Raw genomic sequence first — 22,154 nt, forward strand, 5'->3', positions numbered from 1 at the left:
TGTGTGTGTGTGTGTGTGTGTGTGTGTGTGTGTGTGTGTGTGTGTGTGTGTGTGTGTGTGTGTGTGTGTGTGCGTGTGTGTGTGTGTGAGATAGGTGATTACCGTCAGCTTGGCACCATCGTAAAAACACACATAAACACACACTACTTCAGTGTGTTCTGTCCTTCAGTCTAACCATCTAAGCTTTTCATAACCCTCACTTGTTTGCCTTTGTTTGTGCTACTCATTAGGACAGAGAAACACAAAAAACTGAGGATGATTCTGGATCAGGTCCAGAAGCAAATCAACCAGCAGGGACACAGAACCCATGCCACAGTCAGTCAGCCTTTTCTCCCCCCTCTCCCCCCTCTCCTTGATTCTCTCCAAGCCCCTCAAGCCTCCCCCTTATCCCCATTTCCCACTACCTTCTCATCTCCTCTCCCTTCTATCCACCTTCCCATTCCCCAGTACCCTCTTCCTCTCCTTTCAGAACACACACACGTCGCTGCCTACAGCCTCTATTCAGCATCTAAATGAGATCCCCTAGGCTAGGCTGACCGTGTCTATGTATGTGTGAATCCACAGCAGTATTTCCATGGGATTTCCATTCTTTCTCATTTAGCATATTGTCCATTATTTTCTAATTGCCTTCCAGTAATATGTCTACTCTATAATGAGGAGGGTTTTACATTATTGATGAAGGTGTCCCCCTGCCTGGGTGGCTAGAGGGATGGATGGAGGGGTGAATGGAGGGATAGAGAGATAGAGGGATCATTTCCTGTTAGGCAGTCTTTGTCTGGTATGTGGTGCCAGTCTGAGCCGGTAGTTCTACCGACTCTGGAAACCAGTCAAAACGTGTGGGTAGTATTTACAGAACTGGGCACCATATTTACAGAGCTGGGCACCATGAAAGGAGACTAGCCATATGGTGCTACTGCTTCTGGAGAGGTCTAACACACACACACACACACACAAACACACACACACACACACACACAAGAAAGATAGAGAGAGAGCGAGAGAGCGAGAAAAATGGAGAGAGCGAGAGAGAGAGGAAAGAAAGAAAAAGGACAAAGCGAGAGAAAGAGAAAGAGAGATAGAGAGAGAGAAGAGAGAGAAGAGAGATGGAAGAGAGAAAGAGAGATATAGAGAGAGAAGAGAGAAAAATAGAGAGAGAAGAGAGATAGAGAGAAGAGAGAAAAAGAGATAGCGAGAGAGCGAGGAGAGAGAGAGAGAGAGAGAGAGAGAGAGAGAGAGAGAAGAGCGAGGAGAGCGAGAGAGAGAGAGCGAGGAGAGAGAGAGAGAGAGAGAGAGAGAGAGAGGAGAGAGAGAGGAGAGAGAGAGAAGAGAGAGAGAAGAGAGAAAGAGAGAGAGAGAGAGAGAGAGGAGAGAGAGAGAAGAGAAAAAGAGAGAGAGAGAGAGAGAGCGAGCGAGAGTAAAAGAGTGCTAGTCAGACAAAGCAAAGCCACCTACCGAAGTCGGCCAGTTTGAGTTCTCCAGTGTCAGAGATGAGCAGGTTCTGAGGCTTGAGGTCACGGTGCAGGATATACCTCTGGTGGATGTAGGACAGACCTCTCAGCAACTGGTACAGGAACAACTGATAGACGGAGAGGATATTCACCGTTAATCATTCATCATTAGATGTAATATCTATGAATGATTCGATCATTCAATTCATTAATCATAAGTTCATTAGATAAATGAGAAATCAAATTAGAGGAGACTAATCATTAGCCATTCAAACAATGTACAGTATATCATGTGTCTCCAATGGATTTCCAAGTCACCCACTATGTTGTCTCAATAGTAATATTTCCTTCTAATGTTTTTATTGTCCATCCTGCTATTTGTCCATCTAGTATCTCCATCTCTCTTCTTCTCCATGTCTCTGGCTGATTCATAGCATTGTTTGGACTCATCCGTAACAGAGAAAGGCTTTCCTGCCCATAGACGAGTCATAACAGCTATCCATCAGTAGGAGGTGTTAATGTCTTCATTCAGCCTCAACACAACACCAGTATATTAACTTCCACAACTCATTTACACCACACCATTAACTCTATAACGCACGCACACGCACAAACCCACAACCTCAACCTTACTCGCACACACTCGCACACACTCACTCCACTCCCTAACGTCAATACTAGCCAATCAACCCAGAACTCCCATCTCATCTTTTCCTCAGCTTGGACTATTGACCAGTGATCAAATAGATGCCCTCACAAAGACCATCTGATCTCACACATCAATAACAAATATCAATAAATAAACAATATAAATAAAAATAATAATAAAACTTCTGTTCTATTTATGAATATGTCATAATATGTCATAAATATATCACAACAAAGTGGTTTTCAGTTACATTCAAATGTTAACAATGGTAAATAGGTGAGAAAATAAGCATCAACACAAAATAAACTGTGAATAAATGTCCTCATATTTACTATATTTTCTCTGACACAGCACCTGAAAGCAACATCAATGTCTATGGCTCTTTCAGATCCTGTGGTTTTTGTTCACTTTGCATCAATCAACCAATAATGAATTCTGAATCTGTGCAATTGCTGATCCTGCATTTCAACATTCTAATCTTTCATTGCAATTTCTCTCTACCCAGCAGCACTAGCAGGGTCTCGGCCAATTAGGCAGAGCGAAAACCATGGAGTCCAATCAGGGATCAGCCCTGTCTGGCATCTGGAGTCACCGGGTCAACAGTTTAGCATTCCTCAACTCGGCAGGCGGGCGATACACGAAACAACACACAACGCTGGAAATTAGCATGAGAAATGTGTGTTTACTCATGTATATCAAAACACACTCGTCAAAAGGCTCTGCCTCATTAAGTGGGCTAGGCAATCAAAAGGTTACTCATTTATTCACTCCCCTCTCTCTGCAAACGAAACATCAAAACGCTGCTTAAAAATAACTCTTATTGTCGACGACAGGAAAACTGAGAATACTGTCAAATTACCATATTATATGGTAGAAAGTAAAGTACAAGAGCAAAGATATTTCAGGTGGACTTCAAATGATGTTTGATTGGAGTTTAGCTGAGGGCTGGGCTGAGTTGAGTGCTTTTGCATGCTTTTCATAACGTATCTCTTTACATGCATGTAAAAGGTCGACATCCCACTAAAAAAAGGCCTGCTCTATGAAACTCTATTCCATGTGTAGCCCTGGACTGTAGTCACACTCACTAGCCCAACACGGTCACTATACTAGCAGGACATTTGGTCACGTGACAGACATGACATCTGCTAGATGACTGGTCTCCCCATCTGGCTTAAAATGCTAAAGGCATCACTAGAGTTATTAAGAGAGAGGGAGACGTCATGTTACGTCATGCCAATAAAGCAAATTGAATTGAAAAATGTAATTGAAAATTAAGAGAGAGAGAGAGAGAGAGAGAGAGAGAGAGAGAGAGAGAGAGAGAGAGAGAGAGAGAGAGAGAGAGAGAGAGAGAGAGAGAGAGAACAAGAGAAAGATAAGAATAGGAAGTTAGACAGAGTGAGAAAGAGAGTGTAAAGAAGGGAAAGATACATAGAGAGAGAGAGAGAGAGAGAATGAGAAAAGGGAAAGATATATAGGGAGAGAGAGAGAGAATGAGAAAAGGGAAAGATACATAGAGAGAGAGAGAGAGAGAATGAGAAAAGGGAAAGATACATAGAGAGAGAGAATGAGAAAAGGGAAAGAGACATACAGAGAAAGATGAAGAGAGGTGATGAGACAGAGACAGAGAGAACCAGACAGAGAGAGGGAGAACCAGACAGAGACAGAGAGAACCAGACAGAGAGAGGGAGTGGTCTAGAAGGGCAGAGGAATGAAAAGAAAGTCAGGTAGAGAGAAAGAGAGAACAGGGTCAGCGGTGAGAGTGGGATGAAACAGAGGAGAGAGGGGAGGTGAGGGGGTAGAGAGTTTAAGCTGCCTTGCTGGAAAGTCAATAGCAGCCAGCCGCCCGCTCCCCAGAATATCAATAGTGTCACCCCACCTCCACTCCCCTCTAGGGACTTCCACTGCACAACGGACGGATGATACATAATTATGAGATGGTGAGAGGGATTTTACACACTGAAACCATGACGATAGAAAGAGACAACCTCTTCTTATGAGGGTATAGATATTCCCATCATGAAGCTTCACAATGCATTCACTCATTGGCAATGGACTGCAGTAATTAGTAGACAACGACCCTGGGAATGGGTAGTAACCGTGGGCCGGGGTGTTAGGAACATAATTAATCATTAGTTGTGCTGTGTACTAATTGCAGTGTGTGTGTGTTTGTGTGTGTGTGTGTGTGTGTGTGTGTGTGTGTGTGTGTGTGTGTGTGTGTGTGTGTGTGTGTGTGTGTGTGTGCGTACGTGCGTGCGTGTGTGTGTGCACGTGTTTGTGTGTCCGCTTCACAGCGATGTATGGGCTTTGACTGACAGCCATTATAAACTTGAGCACTGCGCGTGACAAGAAGATGCCCCCATCCCTCCTGCTAATTGGGCTACTGTTGCACATGTGTTGCTGTCTGAGTGAGGGAAACGCTGTAAATCGAGAGGAGTTGATGTGTTCTGAAAGATGAGACGTTGAGGACTATAATAAATACCGCTTTGATGTCATACAAGCAAACCACACATCCGTGAGTCCAAATGTGCACTTCACCTTTCCGTATTTGAAAACTCATGTCATTTACAGTATCAACCTACAGTACCAGTCTAAAGTTTGACAACCAGGGTTTTTTCTTTATTTTTAAAGCTGTCATCAATTTTTTAAGAAGTCATAAACAATTTTTTGGTTACTATATGATTCCATGTGTGTTATTTCATAGTTTTGATGTCTTCACTATTATTCTACAATGTAGAAAATAGTAAAAATAAAGAAAAACCCTGGAATGAGTAGGTGTGTCTAAACTTCTGACTGGTACTGTATATGATCGCTATGTTTGAGCCACAGTTACAAGAATGACATGCGATATACCCTGGATTGTCCTGAACAGAATGAGCCTGTTTGTCGAGTTGTGAGGATTCTATGCGCACCAAAATCACAATCTGTTTGTCTGAAGTGCCTTTTAAAAGCCTAACACTGTAAGATTATATTTTATAACTTAGTCACGTTGATAATATAATAAGCTTTAAAATGACACCTACCTGACCCAGATTGTGATTTATAACTTTCTGGATTGTGTAAACAACAACAGTAATTGTGTGATGGTGAGGATGCAAGGCTGTGTTCCAAACAAAAAACTACACGTGTGGTTGCTTCAGTTCCTCAATGTCAAAGGAGGAGAGCTCAAAAAAAGCACCTTATAATTGAAGGCTCTTTCCTTAAGTCATAAAACTGCATAGAAAATGACTTAGGAACTGTGCACAGTTTGGAGAGGTGTGTGGCCACCTGGATACTGTAACGAGTGCACTGAGAGTCGGGAAGCAAGTTCAGGGAGTGTTTTAATAAATAAAAGAAACAATGAACACAAAACACAAACAACACACCAACATGGAAACAGTCAATAACACCTGAGGAAAGAACCAAGGGGAGTGACAGATATAGGGAAGATAATCAGGGAGGTGATGGAGTCCAGGTGAGTGTCATGAGGTGCAGGTGCGCGAGATGATGGTGACAGGTGTGTGGGATAATCAGCAGTCTGATGGGGCAGCGGTGACTGTCTATATAAGTCCATTTCCACAAGTGTAAGGGGTTAAGTTTACTTTCTCAATTTTACTGCCATCCCTGGCCTGTGTGTGTCTGTGTGTGTGTGTGTGTGTGTGTGTGTGTGTGTGTGTGTGTGTGTGTGTGTGTGTGTGTGTGTGTGTGTGTGTGTGTGTGTGTGTGTGTGTGTGTGTGTGTGTGTGTGTGTGTGTGTGTGTGTGTGTGTGTGTGTGTGTGTGTGTGTGTGTGTGTGTGTGTGTATGCCAGTGGTGGAAAAAGTACCCAATTGTCATACTTGAGTAAAAGTAAAGATACTGCACCTTAACAGAAAATTCCTCAAATTAAAGTGAAAAACATCCAGTAAAATACTACTTGAGTAAAAGTCTAAAAGTATTTGGTTTGAAATATACTTAAGTATCAAAGTAAATGTAATTAATAAAATATACTTAAGTATCAAAAGTAAATGTACAAGTATATATATTTTTTTTTTTACAAATAGTATAAATATTTAGCCAACCAGGTGGCACAATTTTCTTGTTTTTTAAATTTACGCATAGCCAGGGGCACACCAACACACACATAATTTACAAACAAAGCATTTGTGTTTAGTGAGTCCGCCAGATCAGAGGCAGTAGAGATGACCAGGGATGTTCTCTTGATAAATGTGTAAATTGGACCATTTTCCTGTCCTGCTAAGCATTCAAAATGTAACGAGTAATTTTGGGTGTCAGGAAGAATGTATGAAGTAAAAAGTACATTGTTTTCTTTAGGGATGTAGTGGAGTAAAAGTAAAAGTTGTCAAAAATATATATAAATAGTAAAGTAAAGTACAGATACCCCCAAAAACGAGTTAAGTAGTACTTGAAAGTATTTTTTACTTAAGTAGTTTACACCACTGGTGTGAGCTACACACCTCGACTTGTAACTGTTATCGTAGCCTTGTCGTATATCTGTTGAATGTTGTCTGTTTTATACACCTCTTCTTTAACTTTTACACCAGTGTTCAAATGGAAGAGTTAACGCTGTTTGATTGAATGAAAAGCTATTGGAAATAAAGTTTAGAGTATAAGTGTGGCCAGTAAAACAGTGGATTTCATCATCTGAGTCCAGATATTCTCTGTAATCTGCCAGACTTCAGGCTGGCTCTATTAGTCTGATATTCACATTCATTTACTACAGGATGAGATCATGCATCATACTAACAGCATATAATGGGTTATACACATTTCTTATTCATATGGAATATGGAATATGTGCACACAAAAACACAGAACAAAGGGGAAACATTTGTGAATGTATTTTCATGTTGCCAATTATTTTATTTTATTTTGTCTCTTTTGTAAGCATGCGTTATCATTGGTTAATTTCAATGCATACTGACTGATTTGGGGCAAAGACCAAATCCCCAAAAGATGTGTCATTCCAATAGATGTATTTTGTGTTCACATTACTTATTCAAACCCTATCAATAGTGAATGAGAGTCCAATCACGCACAGTCATGCTGAACTCAACATCATAGACAAAGCCAACCTCTCAAAACACAAACCTCTAAATCTTCATTGCACCTGAGGGGATAATTAATGAAGTACATTTATTGAATGGAAACCTTGGGAGTCATTGATAGAACCTCTGAAAGCAGCACTTTACTATATACAGGGGGAGTGAGTTTAGCCCCGCAGTGAGTGAAGGAGAGGTAGGATAGTATGTTAAATGAGCTGAGAAGACACTGACGCTCCCATCTGCCAGCTACTGTTCCCCTACCGCCCTGTTCCCCGTAGTAATTTATCCCAGAAAGCATCTGGGTAGTACTGTCTGTCTTAATGTGGCATGTCATTACTGCATTATCTGCACACATGATTAGGGCACAGAGAGAGTGAGAGGAGAGGAGGAGAGGAGGTGAAGGGAAAGAGTAGGCAGTAGGGAACTCAGGAGTAGTGCTTTGCTGAATTTGTTGAACCTTTTTAGATATGCGCCTTTGTGTTGTTACCATTACATTATGCTAACCTCATTTATCAATATTCCACCTGATATTTATACTACACTTGATATTGAGGACCGATATTGAGGATATTAAATGCAATGAGGGTAGGTCCTCTTGCACTACATGCTGTTTAAAAAGGATTGTGAAGGTCAGGCTGGGTGGTATACCGTATTTACCAAACATAATTAGCTATACAGACTGATAATACCAGTGAAGGTGTAGAACCAAATCAGCATGTTGTTTGTGCAACAGTATCTTCTAAATCGGATATTCCTAAATTGGGGTACGCACAATGCCGTCAGGGATACACCAAATAGAAATGTGATTCACATTCTAGACATTTTCAAACAGTACATTTGTATTTTCCAATGGGGCTATACATTTGGGTCAGGTTTATTTCTCGCCTGAGTAGGCTCATTTTAATGCCAAAAATAAAATTAACCCATCTAGTGTTCTGCGAAATAACAACACATGTCAAATACAGGTAGCCTAGTCAAATAATTAACATCCAATCACATTAACCGTTACTCTCTCGCAGGAAACCTTCACTCTTGCGCAGTTAGAAGCGAAACATGACAATTTGAAAATAAGCCACTGGAGTTTTTTGAGCGAGAATAAAGATGACTTTCGAGTAGTAAGACATGCATAAAAGCAACAGATACCATTAATTAGAAGTGGCTAGAAGCATCTAATATGGTGAGCTACCGAGTGGCTAGGACAGGCAAGCCCCATACTATTGTGGAGGACTTAATTCTTCCTGCTGCCGCGAATATATGGCCGGGACAATGACTTCATCAAACAATACTGTTTCACAACGCATCAGTGACATGGCAGGAGATGTTTTGAAACAATTACTGATTCGCATACAAGCCAGTGAATTCTATGCGTTACAGCTGGATGAGTCAACAGACGTGGCGGGCCTGGCACAGCTCCTGGTATATGTCTGTTATGTTTATGGGGGGTCATATAAGGAAGACATCCTCTTCTGCAAACCACTGGAAACCAGGACAACAGGAGAGGATATATTTAAAGTACTGGACAGCATTGTGACATAAAATGGACTTTGGTGGTCAAGATGTTGGTATCTGTACTGACTGTGCAAAAGCCATGACAGGGAGACATAGTGGAGTGGTAACGCGTGTGCAAGAAGTTGCTCCCGACGCCACTTGGGTACACTGCAGCATCCACCGAGAGGCTCTTGCTGCCAAGGGAATGCCTGACAGCTTGAAAGACGTTTTGGACACTACAGTGAAAATGGTTAACTTTGTTAAAGTAAGGCCCCTGAACTCTTGTGTATTTTCTGCATTATGCAATGATATGAGCAGTGCTTTTACAACATACAGAAGTGCGCTGGTTATCAAGGGGCGAAGTATTGACACGTTTTTTAAAAATTGAGACGAGCTTAAAGTTTTCTTTACTGACCACAATTTTCACTTGTTTGACCGCTTGCATGATGACGAGTTTCTCATACGACTGGCCTATCTGGGTGATGTTTTTTCTCACCTGAATGATCTGAATCTAGGATTACAGGTTACTCTCCGCAACTATATTCAATGTGCGGGACAAATTTGAGGCTATGATTAAGAAGTTGGAGCTAATGACACAGGTCTTTCCATCATTGTATGATTTTTTGTGTGCAAATTAACTCAAGTTTACGGACAATGTCAAATGTGATATAGCGAAGCACCTCAGTGAGCCGGGTGTGCAATTACGCAGGTACTTTCCTAAAACGGACGACACAAACAACTGGATTCGTTATCCTTTTCATGCTCTGCCTCCAGTCCACTTACCCGATATCTGAACAAGAGAGCCTCATCAAAATTGCAACAAGCGGTTCTGTGAAAATTTTATTTAATCAGAAGCCACTGCCAGATTTCTGGATTGGGCTGCGCTCAGAGTATCCTGCCTTGGCAAATTGCGCTGTTAAGACACTGATGCCCTTTGCAACCACATACATATGTGAGAGTGGATTCTCAGCCCTCACTACCATGAAAACTAAATACAGGCACAGACTGTGTGTGGAAAACGATTTAAGACTGAGTCTCTCTCCAATACAACCCAACATTGCAGAGTTATGTAAATCCTTTGAAGCACACACTTCTCATTAACCTGTGGTGAGTTATTCACAATGCTTGATGAACAAACAAGGTTGTATATGTAAGATGGCTAAATAAAGAGCACAATAATTGATTATTATAAAATTATTATTTGTGCCCTTCCCACGAGCCGGGTTGTGACAAAAACTCACACTCATTCTTATGTTTAATAAATGTATTGTATAGTGTGTGTGGCAGGCTTGCAGTGATGGCAAAAAACAAAATTTGAGAGTGCGATGAGGGTTACGCAGCTGGAGGTTGAATATTTGAAGGGTTACGGGACTATGAAAAGTTTGGGAACCGCTGTTCTAAATCAAAGAGGAATAGTAGAAGCATGAATATGTTAACTACATGAAGTAGCTTAGAGAAAACATTAAATGTAGCCAAAGATTATAGGGTTCCCTAGGAAACACTTATCAACACTTTGGTTCCTACCATGTCACAATAACTTCTCCCTGGCATTTTTATTCGTTGTCATGTCAAACAACACTATTCAAAGTTCCCAGTATTATATTCTAACTTTTGAATTAGAATAATCATTCTATTTCCATGATTCCATCAGTTCACCCATGTGTTTTGCTCTAAATCGCAACTCAAACCGCAAATTGCAACATTTGGGTAAAAATAAGGCAGAGGTTGTTTTCCCATATCATGCAACCCTACTGTCACATCCTGACCATAGTTCTTGTATGTTTTGCTTGTTTAGTGTTGGTCAGGATGTGAGCTGGGTGGGAATTCTATGTTGTGTGTCTAGTTTGTCTGTTTCTGTGTCCAGCCTAATATGGTTCTCAATCAGAGGCAGCTGTCAATCGTTGTTCCTGATTGAGAATCATATATAGGTGGCTTGTTTTGTGTTGGGATTTGGTGGGTGATTGTTTCCTGTGTCAGTGTTTGTGCCACACAGGATCGTGACGGTTAGTTTGTTTGTTATTTTGTATAGTGTCTATGTCTAACGTTAGTAGCTTGTGTATTGCACATTCGTTTGTAGCTTCACGGTCGTTTGTTGTTTTGTATTAGTTTGTCAGTATCTTGTCTTTCTGTTAATTAAATTCATGGAAAATTACCACGCTGCACATTGGTCCTCCGATCCTTCTCTCCTCGTCCGAGGAAGAGCTAGACTGTCGTTACACCTACGTTGTGCAGGAAATGCAGAAATGTATGAAAATGATTATCAGTTGAATTGAACAGTGTTAAACAATCAGAATGGAGAAAGACTCATTAAATTCACTTAGAATGAATGTGTTGCTACTCTAGGGCCACACTACTCATACAGCAAGTTTAGAGATTTTATTATTCAAAAACATCAAATACCATGAAATGGTACTTTTTTGTATTCCGTGATATGATATTTTGTCCATATTGCCCAGCCCTACTGTCAAGGGTATCAGTTTCACATCAATCTATTTGGCTCTCATTAAGAGAACCCCATTCAGCTGACTGGATATAATCACATCAATCTATTTGGCTCTCATTAAGAGAACCCCATTCAGCTGACTGGATATAATCACATCAATCTATTTGGCTCTCATTAAGAGAACCCCATTCAGCTGACTGGATATAATCACATCAATCTATTTGGCTCTCATTAAGAGAACCCCATTCAGCTGACTGGATATAATCACATCAATCTATTTGGCTCTCATTAAGAGAACCCCATTCAGCTGACTGGATATAATCACATCAATCTATTTGGCTCTCATTAAGAGAACCCCATTCGGCTGACTGGATATAATCACATCAATCTATTTGGCTCTCATTAAGAGAACCCCATTCAGCTGACTGGATATAATCACATCAAGAGCGTCACTGGTGGTTGTTGCAGCTTTGGTTGATGTCATACAGAACAGACACTTCTATTAAATAATAGGTAGAATACTAAAGGAGAACACTATAATCAATTAAGTGTATGGGTAAAGGTACATGTTCTGTACTATGCTCTCAGAAGGAGTTCTGTAACAAGACACACTCCAGACAACACAAACATGCACCCTTCTCTCTGCTGGCCAGGCTGACTGATAATTGCATTAGCAAGTGAAGGTCTAAGTGTTTTCTGCAAGGTTAATGCTAATTTTATCCAGCCATATCAGACAGCAGACACTCTAATAGCTTTAATGTCTCTGATAATTCAACAGGGGGACAAACACACACGCACTTCATAGAAGATATGTATCTTCAGTCAGAAGCTGTTTCTTCTGAAATAACCTCAACCAGGGAACAAAAACAATTTGAAACCCCATCTGTCATCTGATTGACACACACACACAGACAGTCTTGTACAGCTAACCTTGTGGGGACTCACAATTCAGTACCAAAATCCTATTTTCCCTAACCCCTAACCCTAACCTTCACCCATACTCTTACCCTAACCTTAAACGTAACCCTAGCTCCTAACCCTATCCCTTAATCTAATTCTAACACTAACACTAGTTCTAACCTTAAACCTCCTAAAAATACCATTTGACCTTGTGGGGACTAACAAAAGAAGAATAGTTAAACATGTTCACATCTCTCTAGTTAAACATGCCCCCCCCCCCCCGTCTCTCTAGTTAAACATGCCCCACACACCACACCACAACACAACACACCACAACACACCACACCACACCACACCACACCACAACACAACACAACACAACACAACACACACACACACACACACACACACACACACACACACACACACACACACACACACACACACACACACACACACACACACACACACACACACACACACACAGGAGGACAAGCCACTTTCTCTGTTAATCAGAAACACTGTAATGAAGGGAATGAATCTACAGCAAATTGTCTGTCTACTCTGCTCCTCACTGGTTACAAATATAGCTATTATACCCTCCATTTTACAGTTAACACATACTGGAGTGTCTCCGGCCCTTGACACACAAGAGCACTGAAGAGTGGCACATTGGCAAACAGTTCAATACACCATGCTGCCTCCATCTTGATTTTGAGTGCTGATTTTAACGATTGGTCTGGGTCTGTGTCTCTGGTTGTGCCTCAAATGGCACGATTAGGGACCCTGGTCAAGAGTAGTGCACCACATAGTGCTTAGGGGGCCATTTGGGACGTAGCCTCTGCCTCAAAAGTCAGGTTGTTTTCCTTTCAGCTGCCAGGTCATTGGAGCTCCTCCTATACTCTGCCTGTCCTCCCACTAGGGAAAGACTGGTTCTGGTTCTGGTTCCTCTCTCTCTTCCTCTCCATCTGTCCTCCCACCATGGAGAGCATTATGGCTAACGCCAGCTGCTGGCCCTTTCGGTAACAGACATATGTCTGTCTCTGTCTCTGTCTCTGTCTTTGTCTATTTCGTTATGTCTGTCTCTAACTCTACCTTCTAGTCCAGTTTGGACAGAGGAAACATTTATCACAATTTCAGTGTCAGAGGACATTGATCTACAAACAAATGCCTCTCTTAAGACTTCAAAGATCAAATTATTTCACAAAGGCTACATGGTGACACAGTGAGGACACATGCCCTGGCCTGTCGTACAACTGGGACTATGTCTGCATCCCAAATTACAACCTATTCCTTATGTAGTGCACTTTTTCTTGACTAGGGCCCATAGGGCTCTGATCAAAAGTAGTGCACTATATAGGGTGCCATTTGGGATACAACGTATGTTTACAGATGAAGAGGTGGAAGCAGGTTTTTTCCCCTGACACCCCTCTCTGGGAATAATCCTCTATTATTAATACATGCATTTCAATGAGGCAGGCGGTCGTCAACAGGATAAATACATTACTTATGGAAATCCTTAGTGACAATATTAGGTATGAAGTGTTACATAACCCACGATGCCTGAACTCCCCCCCCCCCCCCCTTCTCATAGGACTCCTCCACACAACACCCCCCTTTCACACCATCCCTACCATCCTCCATGACCCCATTCACTCCATCACTCTCCCTACCTTCTCCTCATCCTCAACACACCTCTACACAGAGCCACAGGAAAACATTGCTACTCTTAATAACAGTGTGTGTTATTCCTCAACGGTGTAGATCATTGAAGAAATTTAAGCAAGCCTACCGGACACTGCTCCTGTCTAACCGTGTGTGTGGGCATCACTCCTCAGCAGTGTCACTGTAAAAACGGTAGGATTCTATGACCGTGTGTGTGGGCATCACTCCTCAGCAGTGTCACTGTAAAAACGGTAGGATTCTATGACCGTGTGTGTGGGCAGCACTCCTCAGCAGTGTCACTGTAAAAACTGTAGGATTCTATGACCGTGTGTGTGGGCATCACTCCTCAGCAGTGTCACTGTAAAAACGGTAGGATTCTATGACCGTGTGTGTGGGCATCACTCCTCAGCAGTGTCACTGTAAAAACGGTAGGATTCTATGACCGTGTGTGTGGGCATCACTCCTCAACAGTGTCATTGTAAAAACTGTAGGATTCTATGACCGTGTGTGTGGGCATCACTCCTCAGCAGTGTCACTGTAAAAACGGTAGGATTCTATGACCGTGTGTGTGGGCATCACTCCTCAACAGTGTCACTGTAAAAACTGTAGGATTCTATGACCGTGTGTGTGGGCATCACTCCTCAACAGTGTCACTGTAAAAACTGTAGGATTCTATGACCGTGTGTGTGGGCATCACTCCTCAACAGTGTCACTGTAAAAACTGTAGGATTCTATGACCGTGTGTGTGGGCATCACTCCTCAACAGTGTCACTGTAAAAACTGTAAGATTCTATGACCCGTGTGTGTGGGCATCACTCCTCAGCAGTGTCACTGTAAAAACTGTAAGATTCTATGACCCGTGTGTGTGGGCATCACTCCTCAGCAGTGTCACTGTAAAAACTGTAAGATTCTATGACCCGTGTGTGTGGGCATCACTCCTCAACAGTGTCATTGTAAAAACTGTAAGATTCTATGACCCGTGTGTGTGGGCATCACTCCTCAGCAGTGTCACTGTAAAAACTGTAGGATAGTGATGCTCAGGACAGTGTGGTTTACTGTAGTAAGATAGTCATGATAATGAGCAGCAGTCTTACCTTCACATTGTCTGGATGCAGTCCTCCTGGGTGCCTGTCCATGTACTGGCACAGGTCTGTGTGCTGTCAGGGAGAAAGAGAGGACAGTTCCATTACAATATGTCTAAATAAAGACACATAAAAATCATAAAAACAGATCACAATACAATGCTTTGCAATTAACCAAAAATAAGTCAATATGAAAAATGAAGTTAAAATACGTTTGTATAAATGCTGTTCCGTATTTGATGGTATTCATTTGAACTGTAAAAGCAGCAGAGAAAGGTTCTTGGCAGTGAGGATATTGGCTTTTTGTTTATTGTGTTGCTAGTCTTGAATGTACCTTGGTTGGAATGTGAGCTTGGTTTGAGGACGGAAAAATCAGCTAATGGAAAAAAGTTATTGGCTTTCATAGCTTTCCCCTTGCTATTCAAAGCAACTCTGACCTACTGTCATCCGTCCATGATAAAACATCAGTAAGGCGCCAGGCTGGAGACAAAAACTCAATTGAATTGCAGCGTCACTCGCAACATCAATTTTTTCCCAGTCTGTCTCCCCTGTCTGCGGATGAATGATATCCGGTCTATATCAACAGAATGATCCACAGAGGGAACCTTTAGCACAAAGCCCTTAATGTGATTGTGTGGAGGGATGAGATAGGGAGTGACACTGTCTGTATGTCTTTAGGTGCTGTATGTAAGCAGAGTCGTCTGTCTGTCCGATCGCGAGAGAAAAGACGAATTACCCTGATCTGCACTTCACTGATTTATTCTGCCAGCAGACCCGGGGCGCACACACACGCACACGCACACACACACACACACACACCACAGCTCGTGGGGCTGGGTGATATTTGCTTACCCCTGCTGCTCCTTGCACCGTCAGATATAAATGTGTTCCCTTTCATGAATAATTCAACCAGACGCTCAAACAAGCTTCAGCCATGCCTGTCCACCTTACTCAAAACCTGCTCTCCCTCCCTCTCTCTTTCCTCTCTCTCTTTCCCTCTCTCCATATCTTTCTCACCCACACTTTCTCTCCATTTCTTCTCTCTCCCTCTCTCTCTCTCTCGGTCCCGCTCGCTCCCTGTCAATTGTCATTACCTGCTAGATGAGAAAAATGAATTGATTTGGCTTGGTGTGGAGCATTCTGTATTTGAAAGAGTTTGGAATTACAGGTCTGAACACAGCAGAATAGAAAAGCATGAAACTGGCTGCGCTGCAAATAAAAAACTGTCTCCACACCAACGACAACACACAGATCCACAGTGTTGCATTACCCATTTCTGTCAAATATACGCTATCCACTCTGTCTATTCAACATTCACAGTAAGAGAAGGGTGTTCTGTCATAATAAAGGCTATGGAGACAGATCCTTGTCAACCATGTCCACTTACAGATAGCATCTACTTGATGAATATATATTCTTGGAATTGGTTAGCTCTTATATTTGCACATGGAGCAGAGAAACAGCACTGAAAGACCTCCACAACCCCTCTATCCAGCCTGACCTCTGTTCTCCAGGTAATCAAAATGTACACTTTAAGGCCAGAGAGCATCGTCATTAGAATCCCTACAACCAGCTACACACTGCCCAGGGCCTGGTTCTGACATCTCTCAGAGGATCTGGTCAGAATGTATTACCAGGAGCAGATGTTCCCACTGACCCTGCTGAACCATGCTGTTTCTGACCAACAGGGGGCCACACACTAGACTAGCGTACATAGAGTACGGTATCAGAGCTGGCTCTTGATCTGATGCACCAGGCCATATAGCACACAGTACGTATGAAAACAAGCATGGAGCGGGACTATTTAGAACGTTATTCTGAGAGACGGCTGGGTCTTGTTTTGCATGTCAACATCAAAGAGGTTGAGCTATTTAGATACAGTTTATGGTCTATTGGAGTAATGCTGAGCAGAGACTTTACTACTAATAGAGGTTGGAGGAGATTGGTATTCTGGCTGGTTTGAACTTATCAGTGGATGTTATCCATATGCATATATGTCAGCAGTAACAACAGGACACACTACTCCACAGCAGAGAGAGGGAACTCCTGCTGCTATTGCTGTCCACAGCATGTGCATGTGTGTGTGTGTGTGTGTATCTGCGTGTACATGTGCATGTGTCTGCGTACATGTGTGTGTGTGTGTGTGTGTGTGTGTGTGTGTGTGTGTGTGTGTGTGTGTGTGTGTGTGTGTGTGTGTGTGTGTGTGTGTGTGTGTGTGTGTATGCACGTGTGTGGGTGTGTGTACATGTGCTATGGAAACCTACAGAAACAGCAACCCTCAATTAAAATGTTCCCCCATGAAGCTAGGATTGGGTTCAAAGCTGGGCATGAGGCTGCAATGCCACTCGTGGTTAGGCCACCATTCTATGGCACCCAGATCACTGTTTCTGTTCAAAGCCTGGAGGAAAATATCCCAGGCTTGGGTTCTGTTTTTAACAGGCAAGACTAAACATTACTAAACGTTCAACCATCTTATAAACAAAGAATATGTGTGTAAAACTAGCCAGAGCTCATTAAATAGATTAAATAAAATAAGTCAATGGCAATAACTGAAGAGTGAGAGGTCAAATGAATCAAACCATAAAACAAGTTAGTTATTCTATTTCTACAATGAAACTGTGGCTTTTTGAAATTCATCTTAAAATACATTTTACACAAATCAAATATCTTGATCCTCTACTGCTGACTCACATATCCAGTTGGCACTGTAACACTCAGCACATACTCAAATACCTGTACTGAGCTAGCCCTGTAACCTGATGTACTACAGTACCCATGATGCTCTTTGCAACATATCCAGATGGCTCTCTGAACTCACCACATACTCAAAGACAAGCGTCAGGGTTTCCTTGGTGTGGATGATGTCATGGAGCAGCACGATGTTGGAGTGCTTCAGACCTTTCAGAAGAGACGCTAGGAAAACACAGGATACAGTATTATTATCATGATGAAGCAGTTACATGCAAAACTACCATCAGTATTACCATTTATTTACAATATGATAAAGTAAATAATAGAATAGAATATAGCCTAACATAATATAATAGAATATAGCCCAGTATAAAATAATAGAATACATCCTAATATAATAGAATAGAATACAGCCTAATAGAATAGAATATAGCCTAATATAATAGCATATTGCCTAATATAATATATGCTATTATAATAGAATAGAATATAGCCTACTATAATAGAATATAGCCTAATATAATACAGCCTAATATAATAGAATATAGCCTAATATAATATAATAGAATATAGCCTAATATAATAGCATATTGCCTAATATAATATATGCTATTATAATAGAATAGAATATAGCCTACTATAATAGAGTACAGCCTAATATAATAGAATACAGCCTAATATAACACAGCCTAATATAATAGAATATAGCCTAATATAATAGAATATAGCCTAATATAATAGAATATAGCCTAACATAATAGAATAGAAAAGATTGCCACCAACTTTTTGAGAGTAGAAACTTTGAGAGAGAGAGAGAGAGAGAGAGAGAGAGAGAGAGAGAGAGAGAGAGAGAGAGAGAGAGAGAGAGAGAGAGAGAGAGAGAGAGAGAGAGAGAGAGAGAGAGAGAGAGAGAGAGAGAGAGAGAGAGAGAGAGAGAGAGAGAGAGAGAGAGAGAGACAGAGAGAGGAGAGAGAGAGAGAGAGAGAGAGAGAGAGAGAGGAGAGAGAGAGCGAGAGAGAGAGAGAGAGAGAGAGAGGAGAGAGAGAGAGAGAGAGCGAGAGAGAGAGAGAGAGAGAGAGAGAGAGAGAGAGAGAGAGAGAGAGAGAGAGAGAGAGAGAGAGAGAGAGAGAGAGAGAGACCCCATCACTCCCATTATTTGGGATGCAAAGCTCTGTGTCTATTGTGTCAGCTTGCGGGCCGGGCGTGAACAGAGCAATTAGTGGTAATAGTCAGCGTCGCTCTAAACCCTCGCTGGAGGAGCCGTGCTGCGCTGTTTCAACTGGTGGCTACGGAGGGAGAGAACACTTCACACAACGCCTTTTCATGTGTTTGAAAGATGTGATCTGAGGCACTACGACTCCACCTCTCCCTCCACCCATTACTGAGGAGACACAATCACCACGGCTGGGCCAAACAAACAGTTGTCAGAAATCTTATCTCGTTAAGAGCTAAACAACACAGGGAACGGTTTCATTTGGAACAGAGAGCGGGAGCGGCATATTAAGTGTGTTTTTATTATGAGAAGCCTAAATGGGATTTTCAGACTGTTGCGAATGTGATTAATTTAGCAAACAGCAATTCTGTTTCAAGGGCACAGCTAGAGAGAAAACCAACGGCATCCTGATTTGCAGAGCACACAGCACAGAGCCATTGTGCATTAACACCTAAAGCACTGAAACCCCTAAAGATCAAAGGCAATGCTCCTCACACACATATCTGTCCTAGTGGTATAGACACGAGCTACCTCAAATGCTGCTACACCAATTTAGCTAAAGATCTATATGGTCTATACATCAGTCCCTCCTTCCCTCCTGACACACAGAGACTGGCTGTGTTGGTCATTTTATTGTGTGCGCCCATGCACACACACACGCACGCCTTGATACATGCACGGATGCGCACATGCATGCACTCACGCACTCATACACAAACACACACCTGGGTCCTCTCTCAGGGGTGCAGGGATTGCTTTCAACACCGCCCTTTAATTCTGTCCACGTTTCCACTCTGGGAGCATCTCGGCCCAGTAATCGCTGAATTAGTTAAATTTCAAAGTGCTTTTCTGATCTGCTCACCGGGGGAGAGAGGGATGGGGGAGGAAGGGAGGGAGGGAGGCCGGGGTGGGGATGAGGAGGAGTGAAGAGGGGCTGGTGCATGGCTCTCAGCTCAGTTCATCAGCCCAGGATCCCACAGATCAAACAGCCAGAATCGTTTTCTCATCTAATTTTCTCATCTAAATGAAGCAAGGCTCCAGCCCAGCCAGGCCCGGATCTGCCTATGGAGGTGAGTCTGCCACATATTTCTTACACGCACCCTCACATTCAGGAACCTCCAAGCCTTCTAGCCACTCAGCTCCAGTTAGCCAGAACACCAAAGACTGCTAGCCGGCCTTCACACAACTTGACCTGCTGTGACACACGGCCAGGGACCAGGAGAAAGCATCCCAGCGCCAAGAACATCCCTCTGAAGTGATTTAGCCCAGTGCCATGACAGAACGCTATGCAGACGAATAAGGTAGACATGGCCCATGGGATGGGTTGTTGGTTTTTATGAGGCTGAAACTCAGTCAGATCCTTATCTAACTAACACCAGAGGCAATTGGGCTGTGCTGGTAAAGGCTTCGGATTTGGCTTTTCTAGATGAGACATTTTTTGTTAGAGACGTTAGCTCCCCTCTCTCTGACGACTGTAACGATCGTCTGTGGTGGTAGAAGGATCGGACCAAAGCGCAGCGCGGTAAGTGTTCATGTCTTTAATATAAATCCAAAAACTGAACACAGGAACAAAAACAATAAACGATGATCAAACGAAACAGTACCGTGTGGCGACAAACACTGACACGGAAACAAACACCCACAAACCAAAAGTGAAACCCAGGCTACCTAAGTATGATTCTCAATCAGGGACAACGATTGACAGCTGCCTCTGATTGAACACAAAACCCCAACATAGAAAAACACACATAGATTGCCCACCCCAACTCACGCCCTGACCATACTAAATAAAGACAAAACAAAGGAAATAAAGGTCAGAAAGGTGACAACAACCCTCTGAACTAACAGTCACCATTACACAAACAGAAGTCCACTTAACCCAAGTACCTAGAATAACAACACTTAACCTTATCTTCAAACTCTTAAAGTCCAATTAAAGTGAACTCTACAGTATTAAGACTTTACAGGAGCCTAATCCTAATGTAACCCTTCTAGGTGTGACAGAGACCAACCTTCTCTGATGGCGGTGAACGGTGTCCCCTCCTCCTCCTGCAGACGAATCACTTTCAGGGCTACCAGCTTGCCGTTCACCCTGGCAACAAGAAGATAAGGCACCCAAACACGTTACACTTCATCCAATGAAAAAAGGACTCAATAATGAGGCAGGCAGTGGAGAGAATGGTAGATTTCTGTAAGTCAATGAAATGCAATTTAGGAGCACTGGGGTGAGACTTAGTAGAAGACCAGAAGATTAAATAAAATGAACCTCACCAATCAAATCAATTGTAGTGAAGAAAAACACATACAAAGTAACTTCATTACAGTGAGAAAATACCTCAAAACATTTCAATCCATTTACGGCTATGACATTTTCATTTGCTACATTTTAATTATCAGAACCTTTTTACCGCTATGCACGAACAGGAAAAAGGAAAATAACAAAATAATAACCCTTAAACAATCATTAAATAATTCCATTCCAAAGTGATTTAATAAAACAAATTGTATTTCATGGTTGGGAAGTGCAGATTTTTTATTAGTGTAATATGAAAATCAAAGAATATGGAATATGGACAGTAATTGTTATTATCCTTAATTTACTGCTTCATGATTACAAGCAGTTATGTGCATTTCAAATGGTCATATACAGTTATGTAGGAAATGCGGAAAATGCAGTGCAGTCAAAAACATGATTTTCCTGTGTTATATATATATATATTTCCACACTTTAAGGTTGGAATAATACTGTGAAATTGTGAAAATTATTATAATGCCCTTTTAGTGTAAGAGCTGTTTGAAAAGACCACCTGAAATGTCAGTCTATTTTGGTGGGATGGAGTTTTGGCCTGCCTGGTGACATCATCAGACGGTAAATTAGTTAATAAACCAATAAGAAAGAGAGTTCCAAACCTTTCCCTTTCCCACTCATAACACTCCCAGACAGTTCTAGCAAAATTCTTGCTTGAGAAATGGCGCTTTGCTAAGAAGCATTTTTTTAAAAACATTTTAACTGAAAACAATCACACTAAGGTATTTAATTGTTACCCAGAAAGTATTTGATATTGAGATAAAAACAGCTGCATTGGACCTTTATATTAATATTGTTTAGGCACTCACTTGCTTTTCCCTTTGTATACTGTAGCGTATGAGCCTTCTCCCAGTTTCTCAAGCTTCTCATAAGAATCAGCCTTCCCGAACTTGGGGCTTGTGGGCTGAAACAGAGAGAGAGAGAACATCATTCAGGAAAAGAGACACCAATTACAGTAGAGAGGACTCAGTTTGGCTGTATTAAGTGAGAGAGCAGCCATCGGGACAATCTTATATCTGTGTAGATTATGGAAGAGCCACATCACTTGGGAGTTTGGCTGATGTAATGGCATTGTTACCAAACAATAATGTTAACCCTAAGAAAGCTACTATACGTGCTATTTCACAAGGAGGGACATGGTACCGTAGATGTTGTGGTTTGGGTCAAGAGGCCTAAAGACAACAACACCAGATCCACTCTGTAACACCAGACACTTGTGAACCTGCTGGCACACAGCCTGTAGAAAA

At 42.0% G+C, this 22,154-nt stretch overlaps 1 protein-coding gene across 2 annotated transcripts in view; it reads right to left on the bottom strand.

Annotated features, from left to right (window-relative positions):
• The window catches only part of LOC129837428 (cyclin-dependent kinase 14-like), a 208,231-nt gene that overhangs the window by 109,669 nt on the left and 76,408 nt on the right, over positions 1–22,154 (bottom strand). For both annotated transcript variants that reach the window (XM_055903578.1, XM_055903579.1), the window contains 5 exons: positions 21,717–21,811; positions 20,612–20,691; positions 17,514–17,608; positions 14,708–14,770; positions 1,453–1,576 (listed from right to left, as the gene is read on the bottom strand). In XM_055903578.1, the coding sequence (XP_055759553.1) occupies positions 1,453–1,576; positions 14,708–14,770; positions 17,514–17,608; positions 20,612–20,691; positions 21,717–21,811 (457 nt within the window). The remainder of the gene's footprint in view (positions 1–1,452; positions 1,577–14,707; positions 14,771–17,513; positions 17,609–20,611; positions 20,692–21,716; positions 21,812–22,154) is intronic.

The sequence above is a fragment of the Salvelinus fontinalis genome, chromosome 38, assembly GCF_029448725.1.
Source record: "Salvelinus fontinalis isolate EN_2023a chromosome 38, ASM2944872v1, whole genome shotgun sequence".
NCBI lineage: Eukaryota > Metazoa > Chordata > Actinopteri > Salmoniformes > Salmonidae > Salvelinus > Salvelinus fontinalis.